This window comes from Drosophila albomicans, chromosome 3, assembly GCF_009650485.2.
Source record: "Drosophila albomicans strain 15112-1751.03 chromosome 3, ASM965048v2, whole genome shotgun sequence".
Taxonomy (NCBI): domain Eukaryota; kingdom Metazoa; phylum Arthropoda; class Insecta; order Diptera; family Drosophilidae; genus Drosophila; species Drosophila albomicans.
The window spans coordinates 4860448-4877367 of record NC_047629.2 but is presented as its reverse complement, the minus strand read 5'-3'; the positions used below and the strand labels follow the sequence as shown (position 1 = coordinate 4877367).

General features: G+C 38.2%; 3 protein-coding genes across 54 annotated transcripts in view; 2 read left to right on the top strand and 1 right to left on the bottom strand.

Moving 5' to 3' along the window:
• The window catches only part of LOC117571686 (dystonin), an 87500-nt gene extending 81534 nt beyond the window's left edge, over positions 1-5966 (top strand). For 24 of the 48 annotated variants that reach the window (XM_034253945.2, XM_034253944.2, XM_034253960.2 and 21 more), the window contains 6 exons: positions 32-149; positions 1739-1929; positions 3011-3278; positions 3339-3531; positions 4200-4286; positions 4757-5966. In XM_034253945.2, coding sequence (XP_034109836.1) covers positions 32-149; positions 1739-1929; positions 3011-3278; positions 3339-3531; positions 4200-4286; positions 4757-4898 — 999 coding nt within the window. In that variant the 3' untranslated portion in view covers positions 4899-5966. Of the gene's footprint in view, positions 1-31; positions 150-1738; positions 1930-2667; positions 2847-3010; positions 3279-3338; positions 3532-3887; positions 3954-4199; positions 4291-4756 lie in introns of those variants that run through there. The other 24 variants (XM_034253966.2, XM_034253964.2, XM_034253955.2 and 21 more) reach the window with 5 other exon arrangements.
• Positions 5967-6726: 760 nt separating this feature from the next.
• Positions 6727-8783, bottom strand: LOC117569993 (E3 ubiquitin-protein ligase RNF25). Its single transcript, XM_034251373.2, has 3 exons — positions 8633-8783; positions 8499-8570; positions 6727-8434 (listed from the first exon to the last, which is right to left on the bottom strand). Exons 1-3 carry the CDS (start codon positions 8638-8640, stop codon positions 7342-7344), a joined length of 1173 nt encoding a protein of 390 aa, XP_034107264.1. The 5' UTR covers positions 8641-8783; the 3' UTR covers positions 6727-7341.
• A 743-nt stretch (positions 8784-9526) lies between these two features.
• Positions 9527-16920, top strand: part of LOC117568548 (sodium-dependent neutral amino acid transporter B(0)AT3) — a 26631-nt gene continuing 19237 nt past the window's right edge. For 3 of the 5 annotated variants that reach the window (XM_052003504.1, XM_034249265.2, XM_034249267.2), the window contains exon 1: positions 9527-9826. The gene's annotated coding sequence lies outside the window, so the exon portion shown is untranslated. The remainder of the gene's footprint in view (positions 9827-16920) is intronic. The other 2 variants (XM_034249266.2, XM_052003503.1) reach the window with 2 other exon arrangements.

Genomic DNA, 16920 nt, shown 5'->3' with positions numbered 1-16920 from the left:
CATATTTGTTAATTCTTCTCTCGCTTTACAGTTTGGAGATTCCCAGAAATTGCGCCTGGTTCGAATTCTGCGCAGCACTGTCATGGTGCGCGTTGGAGGAGGCTGGGTGGCTCTGGATGAATTCCTGCAGAAGAACGATCCTTGTCGCGGTAAGTCCCATTTAAACAAAGATTCACATACACATATATACACTCTACTACTATTAATAGTTGTGTTGTACACACAGATACACGAAATTTTGTTGGACTTTCATATCCATAATTCGCATATATTATTCTAGTATAGTCTTGTAGTCCACACTGAAACAATACCATCCCCATTCAGATCATGCATTTTGTCTATATACCTAGATTATAAACGATGCATCATAAATACCATTTGATCATGTCTCACAAATCTCTCTCTCACATACATACATACCAACCATAATAAACAACATACATACATACCATACTAGAAACAGTTGTGCTTAACAACTAATTATTTTATTTAAAAGCTAAATCATATTAATAATACCAAACGGATATGGTCATTTAACCAACAACAAACAAAACGAAAAAAAAACAAAACAGTACAATAATACAAAATATATTTAAATTGTGCCTAAAATATATTAATAGCCAATCTCAACCTTAAAAACAACAAATACCAATTAAAACTCATAATTTTGTTTGGTCGAAAAGTTGCTCTAAACAAACAATCAACGAAAACCAATTAACAGCGCGCCTTTTGTTTTTGAAGACATTTTTGATAGTCAGCGCCAAATTTGCTGCCTCATAATAAACACACAATAACCAAGCGAGATCAACAGCCAAAACCAAAACCAAATCCAAATCCAAACCTAAATCAAAATAAATAAAAACCTATACCTTCCCACGCTATATACTTAGTTGCCATTTAGTAATCATACTTCATTTTTTTGCTGCTTTATTTGTTAACTCTGCGTATTTATTGCTATTATATCACATTTTGTATTAAATCTATGGGTTTAGTAATCTCTAATAAGAGCTACAATAAATTTAGAACATTATTACTGCATGCTTTTTCTGTTATACTCTGCTGCCTAACATTAAATACAGTGCTGTCTGTACTAAAATGAACTGTAATTGTATCGCTACTGTTGTAACCTCTCCTCATATCATTTCAAGTTCGTCCAATTTTTGTTAAAATTTGATTTGTTTTACATTAATTTTGTATACCGTTTTCGTTTTTACTAATCTTATTTTATGTTTTCCCCCTTTTTTCTTTTTCAAATATAATTATTCGTTAAAACAAAAATGATACCGATAACGAAATATGCCCGATATTCTCAAAAAAATTTAAAACACACGCTGAACACACACCCACACAACTTTGTTATAATTGCTCTTGCGCCGCCCGCTCGCCCACGCCAACAATGCACCGCCTGCGCCCAAAAAAAAAAATAATAAATGTTTTATATCTTTGTATACCACAAAAACTACTGAACATACACTGAACAACCTGAAAAACTATGTAATTTGCGGTAACAAAATTTTGTTGTTATTGTTGTTGTTATATGTTCGCCCTGCCAAAACAAAAACAAAAATCGAAAAAAATACCAAATTACAAAACACAACATATACCACTCACACATGCTCGTATTGTGCGTGCGCGTGTGCGTGCTTGCGTGGCGGGTATATGCAATTGTATGTCTGTGGTGAAAAATACCAAATGAATGTCCGGTAATACCGTCGTAATACCGCATTGATCGGAGCAGCCAAGGGACGCACTAACATTGAGCTACGCGAGCAATTCATATTGGCCGATGGCGTCTCACAGAGCATGGCCGCATTCACGACCAGACGTTCCACGCCCAATGCTGCCCAAACTGCCAACAGTTCGCAAAATGGCGGCGCCGGTAGCCCCAACTTGCCGCCATATATGAGTGGACAGGGTCCCATCATAAAGGTAAATCAAACATACACAAAAAAAAAAAAAACAAAAAACGTGGGTTAACAAAAGCAAAAAAAAAACAACGAAGAAAATATCCCCAAATATCCCAGACTATGCTACCAAAAGTTCCTATTTACACTAGGGTCATTTCGAGGTGAGTTTAGTGCTTCGATTTGGGTTTATTGTGTGTGTTGTTGACAAAAAGCTCGCTGCTACAGCTAAAGCTACAGCTGCTGCCGCTGCCGATGCGCTGCGCCGCTCCGTCTCTTGATTTTTGTGCATGAGAATAAAATATGTATTATTATTGTAAAATTGTAATTGTTGTTGCTATACTACATGCATATACGTATATATCTACATACATGTATTATAAGTATATACATATATTTATTATTTATTTCGTAATCTCTTTGGTTCGATTTTAACGTTTGATTTTAATGCTAGAAAAACGTTCACATGCAGCTGAAAACAATTACAGTATACACTAAAAGCAATTTAAGCAGCTGCTACTGTCTTATTGTTTTTATTCATCTTGTTATGTCTTGTGTGAGGTTAAACTTAGGTAGGCGGTTATTGTTGTTTATTGTTGAACTTGAAACCAGAAAGCCAGAGAGCTTCATTTTGTTTGACTAATGATGAAAGGCTTAAATGATCATATACCGTTTGTCAGCTGTAAGAATACAGGTCAAATTACCTGGCTAATGCGTTACAAATTCCAATTCTCTATATATATATACACATACATACCGATAGCTGATGAGCACTTGGCCGAGTTAATGCCAATATTTGAGAAAATACGTGCACAAGACCAAGTCCCATGCGCCTTTCCCATACATATGGGCGCCGGCGGCACAGTATTTGTGCGTTGCAATACCAGCCGCTCGGTACCGCTGAGTCCCCACGTGCTGCATTGTCATCCAACAACACACTGGGTAAGTGAACTAAAAGCTAAAACTAGCAAGGAGCTAAAGATCACAGATCACAGAAGAAAGGAGGTGAACTGCAGAGAGGCGGAGAGTACAACGGGTTTTGCGGGCACTTGAAGTAGAATTGTTCGGCAGTACCGGTTGCTAACTCTATTCTTATATTTCAATAGGTTCGCGAGCGTTCGGTACGTTCGATACCCATGTCAAGGCCATCGCGATCATCGCTCTCGGCCAGCACGCCAGACTCGCTCAGCGATAATGAGGGCAGCCATGGAGGACCATCGGGTCGCTATACGCCCCGCAAGGTTACGTATACACGCACGGGTCTGACGCCAGGCGGATCACGTGCCGGCTCCAAGCCCAATTCTCGCCCGCTCAGCAGACAAGGCTCCAAGCCGCCCTCGCGTCATGGCTCAACACTGTCGCTGGACAGCACAGGTAAGTCTTAAATACATATCCCGATTGAGACAACATCTAATTCTATTATTTGTTCTTCAGATGATCACACACCCTCGCGCATACCGCAGCGTAAACCATCCGCATCGAGCACCATTAGCGGCACAGGAACAAGCACAACACCCCGCCCGGCTCGTCTGTCAGTGACCACTGCCACACCGGGCAGCAGGCTGAATGGCACCAGTACCATCACACGCAAAACCGCATCTGGTTCTGCGAGTCCAGCGCCCACAAGGTGAGTCCTCTCAAGCTAAATCCTTAGTTATTAAACTGCATTTATGTAAATTGGGGATAGCTGGGTGGGATTTCTGTCATTCAAATACAAAATGATTAATTTATTTAATTTATTTTTTTGAACTTATATTTTCGGTTTCTGCATTAACTTTTGACTCACACAACAAAAAAATACAACCAAAAAAAAAAAAATTATTGAAAACAAACGCTAACTAAAACTCTGAATTGGCATTTATTGACTCATCTCGAAATTTGCTTGAAATGCAACAACACTAACTGCAACATCAAACAACAACAAAAAACAAAAAAAATACCATTTATAAAAATCGAAACTCGTGCCTGATTCAAAATATACAGCAATGGAGGCATGAGTAGATCATCCAGTATACCAGCACTAACAGGCTTCGGCTTCAAACCCACTAGGTAATGCCCAAATACAACAACAACAAAACATAATAATTAAGTAACGCAACAAGCATACACTAAACATTACATATTTTTAATTATTTATATGTTGATTTACATAATTTAAGAGTAAGGTAATTTCTAATCGAACTTTTAGTTCTAAGATGTAGCTCATAAATCTTGGTTATGGTTTTAATTGCATATTTGCTAACTACTCGTAAATTGTTACCACTATATATATAACCACGCATACACCCACTAAAGCCGCCCATCAAGGATACCGGTTAAGATACCTCTGAACGATTCCAAAACATCATCGCCCACCAGTTCGACAGGCAATCCTAGCTTGGGGTAAAGTTCTAAATCGAGAGTGCTGCTAATACTACTCCTAAGTTATATAAGCACCTCCACGACAACAACATACTAGTAGATACTCTTTCAGTTCAAGTAATTATTATTAAAATATTTTACTTCTAAGTTATTTGCTTTAAGTTGAATTATTTGTAACCACACAGTGCATGGCAAGCTGCAACTGAACGGAATGATGAACGTAATGTTAACAGATGCTTTAAGATGTTCTTATTATTGTTGTGATATTCATTGGATATGTGCTCGCAAATCATATTGAGTATATTTCTGAAGAATAGGATTACAATTTCCATAACATTGTTTGACATCAGTATCGATTTGCGAGAACATTGAAAGTTTGTTAATTGCTATTATTGTTTTATTAATATTTAATTTATGTTACACTGTTCAAAGTTCGATATTTTAGAAGAAATATTGTATACTTACTAATGCATTCTATTTCCCTCCAATAGGCGCAACATCAGTGGCAGCTCAACGCCATCGGGAATGCAAACACCACGCAAGACCTCCGCTGAGCCAACATTCAGCTCGACCATGAGGCGGACGTCGCGAGGCACCACGCCCACTGAGAAACGCGAACCATTCCGGCTATAAGTCGGCGATTGGAGGACCCAACAGTTTGAAATGCCAATTATCAATTAATACACAAATTACTAACAATGCACTGAAGTTATTTAACTAATCAACAACAAATTGTGAATTACCTGCCTCCCTCCCCCCAAGTACATCCCCACAACAACAACAACAACAAGCTAAGAAAATGTTACATTAAAATGTTAAAATGTATCACTAGCAACCAGTTAAAGAAGAATGAAGAAATATGTTGGTAAAGCATAAAAGACACAATGAGTGATGACAAGAAGGATAGAGAGTAAAATGTAGTTTTATAGTTCAGAGTTTATAAAGCTATCACACAAAGTTGATCCGAAAGAACGCAACCTACTTACGAGAGTACTACTAACTAATGCAAACTTTTGCTACTACTAATATTTAATGCCTATTTACTAGTTATACATATATTTCCAAATTTATAATTTGTATATATAATAATATAATGCAAAATACACTCCAAGTGCTTTAAGGCAATTAAAAGGAATTATTAAAAAAAGAAAAATTATAAAAAAAAACATTCGAATTAAAGTGCCGAGATGCTCTGCCATCTAATTACAATATTCGATTGCGTTCTCAAAATCGCCAGTTTGAGGTCGCTTTTGATGTTGTAAAGATGGCAGTTGCATTGAGGTTGAAAAAAAGAGAAAATAATCCCGTTAAAAAATAAAATCTGATTTTGTTGTGTTAACAATAATAGTAAATGAGAAGGCCACATAAAAGAAGAATGAGGAAATTATTTAATTATATACTAAAAGTCATTACTCTAAGTTTAATTAATATTTAGTTACTAAGCGCAAATACCACACACAATTTGTAATGCATAATTATTTTTGATTTGTATATGCAAATGGAAAACAAAAAGAAAACTAAGAGAAACAAAAGCGACAACAAATTCAAACGAAATCCCGTTTATATAAATATTGTATAATACTAATACTAAATTATTTTGTTATACGAAACGAGAGAAACATTCAACGTTTTTGTAATACTTCTTAATTAAAACAATTCAAACGAGAAATAAACATTTACAAAAAAAATATTAATAACAAACATGTCAAGTTGTTTACAGCTCGAGAAGAGCCAATTTTATTTTGGGTGGAAATATTTTAAGGATTGAACCTGTAAAGGAAAGCGAAATGAATCAAATGGCAATAGCAAGGAGGCTGAAATTTTAAAACCGTATTGTTTTTATACATATTCAGAATCAATCATGATATAAAGTGGACGAACAACTTACGATACAGCTCTGATCCTTTATGGTTGATAAAATACTATATATGTAAATATGCATCGAAAAGTAAACAACATTCTTTTTTTTAATTCGATTTATTGATTTAAGTTTTCCGATTTGTTTTGACACATTGAAATTTGGTTTGTTAGTTAGTACATTCTACGCATCCTCTAGCTCATCCAAATGCTACTCAAACATTCGATTAGTTTAGACATTTAAATACGTGAATGCGACACATATAATTGTTAGTATTTTATTCGTATTCGTATTTGTATTATTATTTTGTATTTTGTAATATCGGTTGTGACTTTCATTCAATTAAATGACTAGATTGGCGTGGCAAATGTCTAGCCACGTCCAATTCATCCGGTTTACGAATTTGTGCCTAAATGGTTTTGTCATTTTTTGTGCTACTTTATGTTTTGCTGTTACAGGGAAAGTCGACGCGAAGTGGGATAAGAGTTTGTGAGTGTAAAGAGAGATAGAGCGAAACATTTATGCTAAACATCATGTGCAATTGCAGAATTATGCGTATAGTAGTCAAATATCGTTTTAATAAAATGAGTGTATGTGTGTGAGTGTGTGTAAGTGTTCGTCAACGCCAGCGCTGCCAGTTGGTGCTGCTAAATACTTCCTAGTTAGTTTGAATGCCCTACATTGTAGTCGTAGCCCTACTCCTATAATATCATCCCGGCATAATGCCGCAAGTCTTTTGTAAGCAATTACAAATACAAGTATCGTAAAAATAAACTAAATACATATAGATATCGATATCGATGCACAAATATCAATTGAAATTAGCTAACCCCGGCTCGCTAATGCTAAACTAAACATTAATTCTTCAATACACCTGTCCAGGTCGAAAGCCTTAACTCAAGTTCACAGAAATTGAGTTTCCACAATGGGAATATAAAAAAATAAAATAAAAGAATATGAACTAAAATCGATTATAAAACGACGCAGAAGTGGCAACGGGTTGTGGGTTATGTATGGGTTTCCTGTTATTCTCGTTAATGTTGTTCTTTTAGTTGTTTTCGTTAAATACTAGCAGCAGGACAATGGGAATGGGATTAGTATTGGGAATGGCAACGCTATGTGCCTTGGCCTTGTCATTGGCATTGCGATAGTTGACGTCACTGCTGCGTCTTCTTGAAATGGAATCGTTAGCCGCAGCAGCCTGGTGCTGCGCCATTGTCACCTGGCATGGCCGGCTGCGGCAGTCTGAGCCTTTGGTTGCTTGCCAGCACCAGCATTTGATGCGCTGCCACTGGCTGGAGCTTGGCCAGCATTGGGACCACCATTTCCTCCTCCGCCGCCTCCTCCGGCAGTGCTGTGTGCATTCTCGGCACGCTCGTTGCGATGATGATGTTGGTGGTGATGATGACGGCGACCGCCACGATAATGTCGTCGATTATGATGCTGATAATTATTGTTGGTTGGCTCCGGCATGATGCGCTGTGTCTCCTGCACCACGGGCGCAAAGCTGCTGGTCGCTGGCTTCGCTTGAGTAGTTGCCGTGCTGCTGCTGCCTGTAGCCTCCTGCGGTCCAGCCAACTTCTTGGCTGCTTCAGCCTCCTCGCGACGACGTCGACGGCGTATATCTTCCTCGGTCTCTATGGCAATCACTGCACTGCCTTCAGCCTCTGCATCAATGATGGCGCCACGACTCTTCTGCTGCAGATACAGCTGGGACATATGATGCTGCATTTGACGCAGCTCCTGTGTTACCCGAAAATCGGGCGCATTCTCTAGCTCCGATGGCGGCATGGCGCACTTGAGGCTATCTGACTCGTCGTGTATATGCTCGCGGCAGACGGGACAGAGCGCCTGAAAGGCGTCGGCTGTCTTTTGCAGCCAAGCAGGCAGCTTCTCGAACTCCTCCTGGTAGTTGCGACGCAGTGCGTTCAAATGGCGGGCCAAACAATAGCTATGTAGATAATGGAAGCACTCGGTGCGTGTGAATTCATCGCCCTCGCTAAAGCCATACAGACAAATAACGCACTGGCCACTGGGCAAATTGCTGCCAGTTAAATGTTCGCGCACCACCTCGATGAGATCGAAGACAACGGGAAATCCAAGTGATTCCTTGATCTTAGCATTGCAGGCGCTTCTGATCGCCTCCAAGCGGGCATCATCAAGGCCACGAGGGCGCAGCAGCTTGAATGTTGGACTCACATCCGGATAGCCGGCAGGTGGCAGCACCTGCAGTGTCACACAGATGTATTGCTGCTCATCCTCCTCGCCGGTCAACGGAAGAACTGTTGTCTCGATGCTCTCCACAGCACCGCTGTACAATGGACAATTTTCCAAATGTTAGTAAGTACTCTAATTTAATTTTTTATTGTACTTACCTGGCATTTCGTACAATGCGCACATCGTCCATAAGAATCGCCTCCAGAGACTCCAACTCCTCGTCTAGTAAACTGTGCACAAAGTGTCGACCGATTAATTAAACAGACCACTAAACGCACTTCTTTCTACTTACGCATCCATCTTCGTTGCAGTTTTGTTATATGCTTTAATCTTTTTGTGATATTTCTTGAAGAGAGGTTGTTAAATGGTAATTTTAAATACAATAAAAAAATCGATTGAGACAAAAATTTTGCGACTGACAACAACAAGAAAATACGGCAATCACAGCGCACCGTAAGCATGACATTCACAATTATCTTTGACATTGAGAATGTTAATAGGAGCGACACCTAGCATTGGGTAGCATAACCAATCATAATGCACTGCTGCAAATGTTGGTATATTTTTTGGTGTAAAATAGTATGTTTTGAAAATTAGATCAGATGCAAGGCGCTCAATTTAAATCACAAATATAAAAAGTGAGATTTATTACTAAAAGTGATTATACAATCTTAAAGTAATTTGTAATGCTCTTAAATTAAAATACATTTAAGTTTTTTTTTATAACATTCTATGATGATCGCTTTGTCTTTTTAATTTTTATGTAAAATATTATTTAAATATTTTTTAAAAAGGCAATGAGAAATAATATAGAGCAATCTTTAAAATAAAAGTATTAACTTGACTCTTTCATTATCTAATTTATAACTTGCATTGAGTTTCAGAAGCTTTAAAATCCCCCTGTTCTTTGTCATACTCATTCGGGGGTTGTGCTTTGTGATTTATTGGGTTGTATAATATATTTGAAAATAATTTTCCGCTTTGGAATATGAAAAATTTCCATACCATCCTGTTATATCCTTCAGCGTCACTGCTCAGAATGCCCAAAATTCTCAATTTGGTGGTGGTTTTACGAATGCTTTTCACCACAGCCAACTGCGAGCTTCTCGCGCTGCTATCGAGTGAAATCGAATGAATCTAATGCACCACAGAGCATTCGTGGGTTTTTAACGGCGCCAAGCAAATCAGTTTACAACGGAAAGCACAAAGCAACGGTCGTGAGAATTGAGCAAAGCTCCATAAATAAAAAAAATTAAAACAAATAAAATAAACGCAAATTTTCGTGACAGAATTTTTGGAATTTGTGAGTGTGGTGCAAAGTGCCTACAAGAAATTCCAACAAGTTTATCTTTCAAAGAGAATCTGGTATCTGTCAAAGCCAAAAGATAGAAAAAAGCAAAAAGCCGCGCGATTGTGTCCTTTGTGTCTGTGTGAAAAAAATTCCGCCCTTAAAGAGCCCTATTGAAGTAAGCGAACTGAAAGTTTGGTACGTTTCAACTTCGCATAGAACTGTCAGAATTTGTATCCTGACGTGTCCTGCGCACACAGCACATATACATGCGGTCATACACTCACCAATACCTAACGCACCCATACACATACATTAAGGATACACGTGCTTCCCTTTAAGAATCTTTCGGTTGCATTGCGATTTCAATTCGACATTTTTACACAGTCCACAATTGAATGTAGATTGTGCTTTAAGCAATTCCGATATACGAAAATTTGTGAAATGTTTTTAAATGCATAATCTGCAATCAGCGAATATTGTCATGTAAATTATTCGCTGAGATTGCACGTCGAACGATGCTTTATTCTGTCATTTTTACAGTGAAAAAAAGAGTATAAAAATGAAAGCATCCATGGGACAGAAGCACGTGTGTTTTGAAAGCTCAACAAGAATGTGTGGCAACAATAATAACAGACTGTTATGAGTTTGCAAATTGAATCAGAAGTTAGTAATAATATCATATGATTGATTTTTGCATAACCCATAAACATAAACAGATTTCTTGCTGCGAAAAATACGTGGATTTCCGTACAAGCTTTTCACACTAGTTCTCCTCTGCTTGCCTTCCTCTCTCTCATCTCTCGACTCAGTCATTTTCTCGCTCTCTGTCTCTCTTTATTGCGTGCTCAATTGCTCTCATCTACCCAAATGTGGTGAAGGGAAATTGCATTGAGGCTGGCAATGGCATTGGCTGGGGGTTGCTCTGTCCAAAAGCTCAACCCATGTCCCATTCCTCCCCACATCCACATCCACATCTACATCCATGTCCGTGGCCATAGCCAAAGCAGCAGCATCCGCCCAACAGCCCAACAGTTGATGCTCTGCCAAAAAACAAGAAAGTGAACTTTGTGCTTGGCTGATTGTGTTTTGGCCCTGACAATTGCCAGTTTTCCGATTCCCATCTTCTCACCCACTTCCACATCTACATCCACCCTCTCAGTATTTATCTCCCTCATTTTCTCATCCTTCTTTCTCACATTGTGTTGAGAGAGCGAAAGTATATTATGTGTTGAAATTCCGCCATATAAGGCAGTAGTTTTTTGGGGTTTAAAAAGTCGATACCATGTCCACCAAATGAATTGATGTTTACCTTCCATACATTGTGTTGCATTTGACATTGAAAGCTATCTTAAAGATAGTAAGTGTTCTATTCTGCGTAGCTTGTAATTATAATAATAGCATAATAAACACTTCCTCATTGTAAAATGTTAAATGTGTTTTAAATTCATTTAAATTTTCAAAAATTTGGCTGCCTTCAAAGAGCTGGATTAATTTGGTTTCTATGTGGCTGGCTAAAATCTTATCAATTTCGGTAGCTTGTAAATTTTCCATTGTCTCATGATTTGAGATACAATTTCGCTGAAACTAAGTGCAAGTGTTTACATAAGCGTTGAGCTAGTTTTTGCAGACCAAGAATTGGGATGCGTAAACAAAGCGAATTGTAATACAAAACCACTAAATGGAACAGCTAAAGCAGATTAAAGTGGCTCCAACCAGTCCAGTCCAACTCAGCCATGGCTTCAGCTTCAAAGGCGACTAACTTGGAATTCTAGAAAACCGTCGAGGAGTGCAGGTGGCGACTCTTGAGCGTAATCATCAAGGTCAGGCCACTGACGCACCCCAAAAGCGGGAAGAGGGGTTTGTACTTGAATTTTTGTTCAGCTACGCTATCAAAGAGAATAGAATCGGCGCCACTTTAACCGAAGCGCACAAAGGCATGGCGTGGGAAGTCGAACAAGTTCAGAGGCCAACGCTTTATGGTATTGATTCCTAAACAACCAAAAATTGGACAAAAATATTGTAAACCAATTGAAGCATTGCAATTGCCAAAAATGCGCTTGTTCTTTGACTAAAAATAGATGGGAAAATTTTGAAAATTAAAATTCTCAATGTATGTATTCATAAATACGAGCAACTTGAGTTTGCCGACAATGTTTACAAGTGTTCAAGTGTGCGGTGGCAAAAGCTGTAGCGGAACAGATAGAGAGAGATAGAGAGAGGGAAAGGGAGAGAGAAAGAGGTGAAATAGCAAATAACAAATCCAAAAAGCCCCATAAAACGTGCAAATCGATGGCATGAATCGAATGCTTTTCATTGCTAATCAAACTGCATGATTTATGCAGAATGAAACCTGCCCCCGCCCTTCTTCTTTTTATAGTGTCTCTTCTATTTCGACTACCTCAATTCGCGTATCGATTGGATCGGGTAACACGCCATGTCACACACTACACACTAGATAATCCTTTACTCTGTTCTTTCCCTTGAGTTCTACACTATATTTGAGTGTGCTGGCTTTAAAGTGTCAGAGCTGGAGGAATCGGCCGCAAGGCAAATCCTTCTCTCTCGCCTAGCGTTGCTGAAGGGTTGAACTTACAACACACAAATTTACATATTTCATATCTACCCTATGCCAAAAGTTGTCAGAGCGAACCTCATATGTCAGACTATGAACGCATCAAAAGCAGCGACTATAAAATATGAAGCTATTAAATTCAAAAAGGGCATATGAGTACAACTACCATATGGAATTGTATTTTATTTCCGCTTAATACTGCACTCAAGTGTGTCGTAAAAAGCCCAGCTAAGCTCGACATATACGATATGCGATAATATTATCTGTTATATATCAAAATTAGCGCTTTGCAACTCTCTTAATAATTATTAAATTTGTAGCTTTTGAGAATTTAGTATTATGGAATAGTGCAGTATTTCTTTACTAAATTATAAATCATAAATCTTTTTATTAATAATAATTGTTTTTTATATAAATCGTTTATTTCCTACATATTTTCCTAAACATTTCAATCTTTATAGAACCTTACTGAAAACATATAAATTAAAAAATAAACCATATACTCCCATACACTTTTATAGGGTATCTATGAGCAGTGCTTGCTCAATTTTCACTTTTATAATACTTGTTTTGAATAACATTTTGGCACGACGCAATTCCCTTTTGTCCTTTATTCAAAGGTACAAGTTAAAGCGCACCGAAAAAGACACCAACACAAGCCCACAAATGGCAAGCTTTTATGCCCAATGTGTGTGTGTGTGAGTGTGAGTGAGTGTCAATGTGTATGTGAGTCTGTATATCATATATTTTAGAGGTAGCTCCGTTTTGGGCGCACTTTCGGTAGATTTCCATTCATTTAAAATGTATTTTTGTCTGAGGTCGAAGCCAACGCGTTTGCTTTGCTCTTGTGAAATTATTTTGTGTGCATTGCAATGCGGTTATATAAGAGTTGTGTGCGACTGTTCGTGGATTAGTGAAGGAATCGGGATAATATTTTGGTATACTCCGAAGCCCTAATTGAGTCCAATAAATAAATTTGTTGGCCTTTGCTGGGGCTATTATTAAATAATATCCTACAAAAATTGCTTAAGTAATGTGCTGCAGACCACTTAACACTCATGCCAACGTTCCTCTGCACACCCCCGCGTCACTCGCGGAAAGGTTGCTGTTGACAGGGCCAGGGCCAGATGTGTCCTGCAAGAGCAAAAACAAAACAACAGCGGACAGCTTGAAATTTATATATAGAATCGCCGGTTGAAAAGAGAGAGAGAGAGGGAGATAGAGAAAGAGAGAGAAGGGGCACTTGGGCATGGGTCAAATGCCAGGTGCATGGAAAACAACAACAAGAATTGCGACGTAGAAATCAGTGTTAGGCCACAATAACAATAGCTCAGGACCTCACAGGACTGCTATTTTCACACACAACGTTTTACGTAACATAAATTGGATTGTGTAATCAACAGAGCGAGAAAGAAAGTTGGAGGATTGGACAGTCGACAGACAGACGGACAGACAGACAGAGGCGATAGTGATAAACAAACCGGAATCAGCAACTAAGCGACTAGGTCAAGGGTGAGACAGCATTTCAGGAGAGGGGGAGTTTGTTTCGCACAATTGAATAATAATTCGCTTCGAGTGCTTTATTAGAGTGCAGAGATATAATTTGGGTGGGCAGCTTTAGAATTTTCAGCAGTCAGTTGTCATTTGATTTGCCATCTAGAATAAATATTTACAATTGCATCCTCTAACCAGCGAGTGTTTGAGCTCTTGTACAAGATACGCAATTGCCGCTGGCCATTTGAAAAGCAGCCAAAGACGTCATAGCGCATTACGTATACGCCAAGTTGGGCGCACTCACAACCCACACACACACACACACACCCTCGCACCCACTTGCCTATGTAGTATGTATGTAAACGTTCAGTGCCATCAATGAAGCAGCAGGACGCCAAAAAGCTTTTTCAGACAGCTTTTTAGCCGCTTCTCTTTCACTCTTTTCCACTTTTCGCTCTGTCACTCTCTTGCCTCGACATTTTGTGGTGAGTTTCTCTTTCGTCAGTGCACCTAATGTTCCTTCTTCTTGCTGCACAGCTGCTTACTCATACATACATATGTATGTTTGTATGCGCAAGTTCGCTCTTTCATTCTTCGTCGCTCTCTTTCACTCATCGCCCTTCCCTTTTATCCACATTGTAGTTTCCGTTTTACTGTGGACTTCTGCTGGCGACATTTTACTACGTCAGCAGGCGAGACGAGCCTCCAAGTAAATAGCACAACACACAAATACATAGCCATGGGCATGTGTTTGCTAATATGTATAAACGAGTCTGTGTGTGTGTGTGTGTGTGTGTGGGTTAGTGCGTACTTTTGCTTGCTTTGCTTTGTAACGACCTTCTGCAGCCCTTTTTGGGGGTCTTACACTGTGCAACACGTAAAACAATTAAAAGTAAAAGCAACTGCCATTTGTCTGTGAACGAATGAAAAGTTTCGATTGGGACTATCAAATACTCTGGAATCAAGTGGAATCAAATTGCATCGATTTTAATATGTACTACATTATTTAATTTTTCAGAATGGGATAATATTAACATTTAAAATAAGATTGTTGCATAATCAAAATAGCTTTAAGGATCTGAGAATTTATCTATACTTAAGTTTGCTTCATATATTTTATAACTATATCTAAAAGTTTCAAATCATATGAAACGGATATAATAAATATGCTATATTTCCTTAAATGTCTAGTTTTGCTACAAAAGTAAAAATATAATAGAAATATTCTATTGAATTCGCATAGTCGCACTTAAATATGGCTTCTTGAGTTAACTCTTCGTTTTTTGTATCATCACAATATAAAATTCTATAAGAATTTGTATTTTAAATATTATTAATATTTCTAAATGTTTGCTCTAAATTGAAATACGAATATTCTTTCTAAGTTCCTACCTTTAGCTTTTATAGATATTGCTATTGAAGTGTTCACACGAATACGAGGGTTGCTATTTAAGTTTCTGGCCTAGGTCACTTCTAGCCATATTAGGACCAATTGGCTATTTCCCAAAAAAAGTTTGGACTTTTATCAATAAAAGCTCCATACAACTTGTTCATGTACGAGCACGTTTGATATCGATAAACGATTAATCAAAAACTTACCTCGGCAGAAAAATCGAATTAACTCGTGAACACTTTTGAGCAAAAATTTTTCACAACTTTCGACTTGGATTATTACGACACGAGTGCACCGATGAACTTAAATCTTTATAAGGCGATGAAGTGCCATCCTATAGCCCTGTGAAATACTGGTTTAATGGATTCTATCGTGGCCGATGCTCGCTAGAAGACGAAGGTTGTGAAGGTCGTCCAAAAATGGACGTTGGGCCAGAAAACATTGATGCCGTGCGTGAACTGATAATGCTAGATCGACATGTGACATATCGTGAGATAGAGGCATCCTTTGACATTTCTTCCACCAGAATACATTCGATATTGCATAAACACCTGGTCGTAAAAAAGGATTGTTCTCATTGGATCCCGCACAATTTAACGATTGCTCAAAAAAAGGCTTGTGTGGATTGGTTCAAAGAAATTTTGAAAAAATACATTCCCTGTGCTTCAAAAGACATTTATAAGATGGTCACAGGTGACGAATCATGGATCTATGGTTATGAGCCCAAAACAAAACAGCAATCGACCGTGTGGGTCTTTGAATACGAGCCAAATCCAACGAACCTTGTTCGTGGAGGAAGCACTATTCAGCAAATGGTCGCCTGTTTCTTCGGTAAAACTGGTCATGTGGCGACTGTTTCGCTTGAGCAATGTAGGACGGTCAATTCTGAGTGGTACACCATAATTTGTAAGCCTGAACTCCTTGTAGAAATTCGAAAAACGAACAAGAAAAGATGGATCATTCCGCACCATGACAACGCGAACTCCCACACACCAGCTCAAACCCGCGCCCTTTTTTTGCGGTCAAAACGTGGAATTCATGGGTCATCCGCCGTACAGCCCTGACTTGACTTCTTTTTATACCCGCACATCATCGAAAAAAGGCGTGGTCATTGATTTTCGATGTCAGAAGATGCTGTTAAAGTGTTCAAAAACCATGTTTTGGAGGTGCCTCAATCAGAGTGGGAAAAAGTGCTTCGACAATTGATTTGAGGGCATTCAAAAGTATATAAATCTTGCTGGAGAATACTGTGACAAACAATAAATCCATTTTTTTTTATAAATATTCGCATTTTCATTATTAGGCCAGAAATATAAATAGCAACCCTCGTATAGTAACAGATGTACGAAGAAGATATATTACTTAAGTGGGTAGAAAATATATTTTCTTTCTTTTTTAATTACATATTTTTAAGCATAATGCTCTTAAATACTATATTACTTAAGTACCAGTTTAAAGAATCATATAATCAATGTGCGTGGTCACATAATACTACAATACGTTACCACATTAATACTACATCTACACATTGTACATGCTCTGGACTGCATTTTAATTAGTGGCAACCTTCTCTTTGGTTGCAATTGAAAGCTCTTGGTGTTTGGTAGATTAGTTAGTAACACAGAGGACATAGGGAAAAGAGAGCAAGAGACAAAATGGGAGTGAGAATGAGATGCACTGACATTGTTTGTGGCAGGAGCACACTACACATACAAATATATGTTAGTTTGGCATCCACTTAAGCTTCATCACTGAACTTTATCAAATTACAAATAAAAAAAAAAGAAAATGTTGGCAACTAGTGAACAAAGAAAACAAATAAAATTCCAT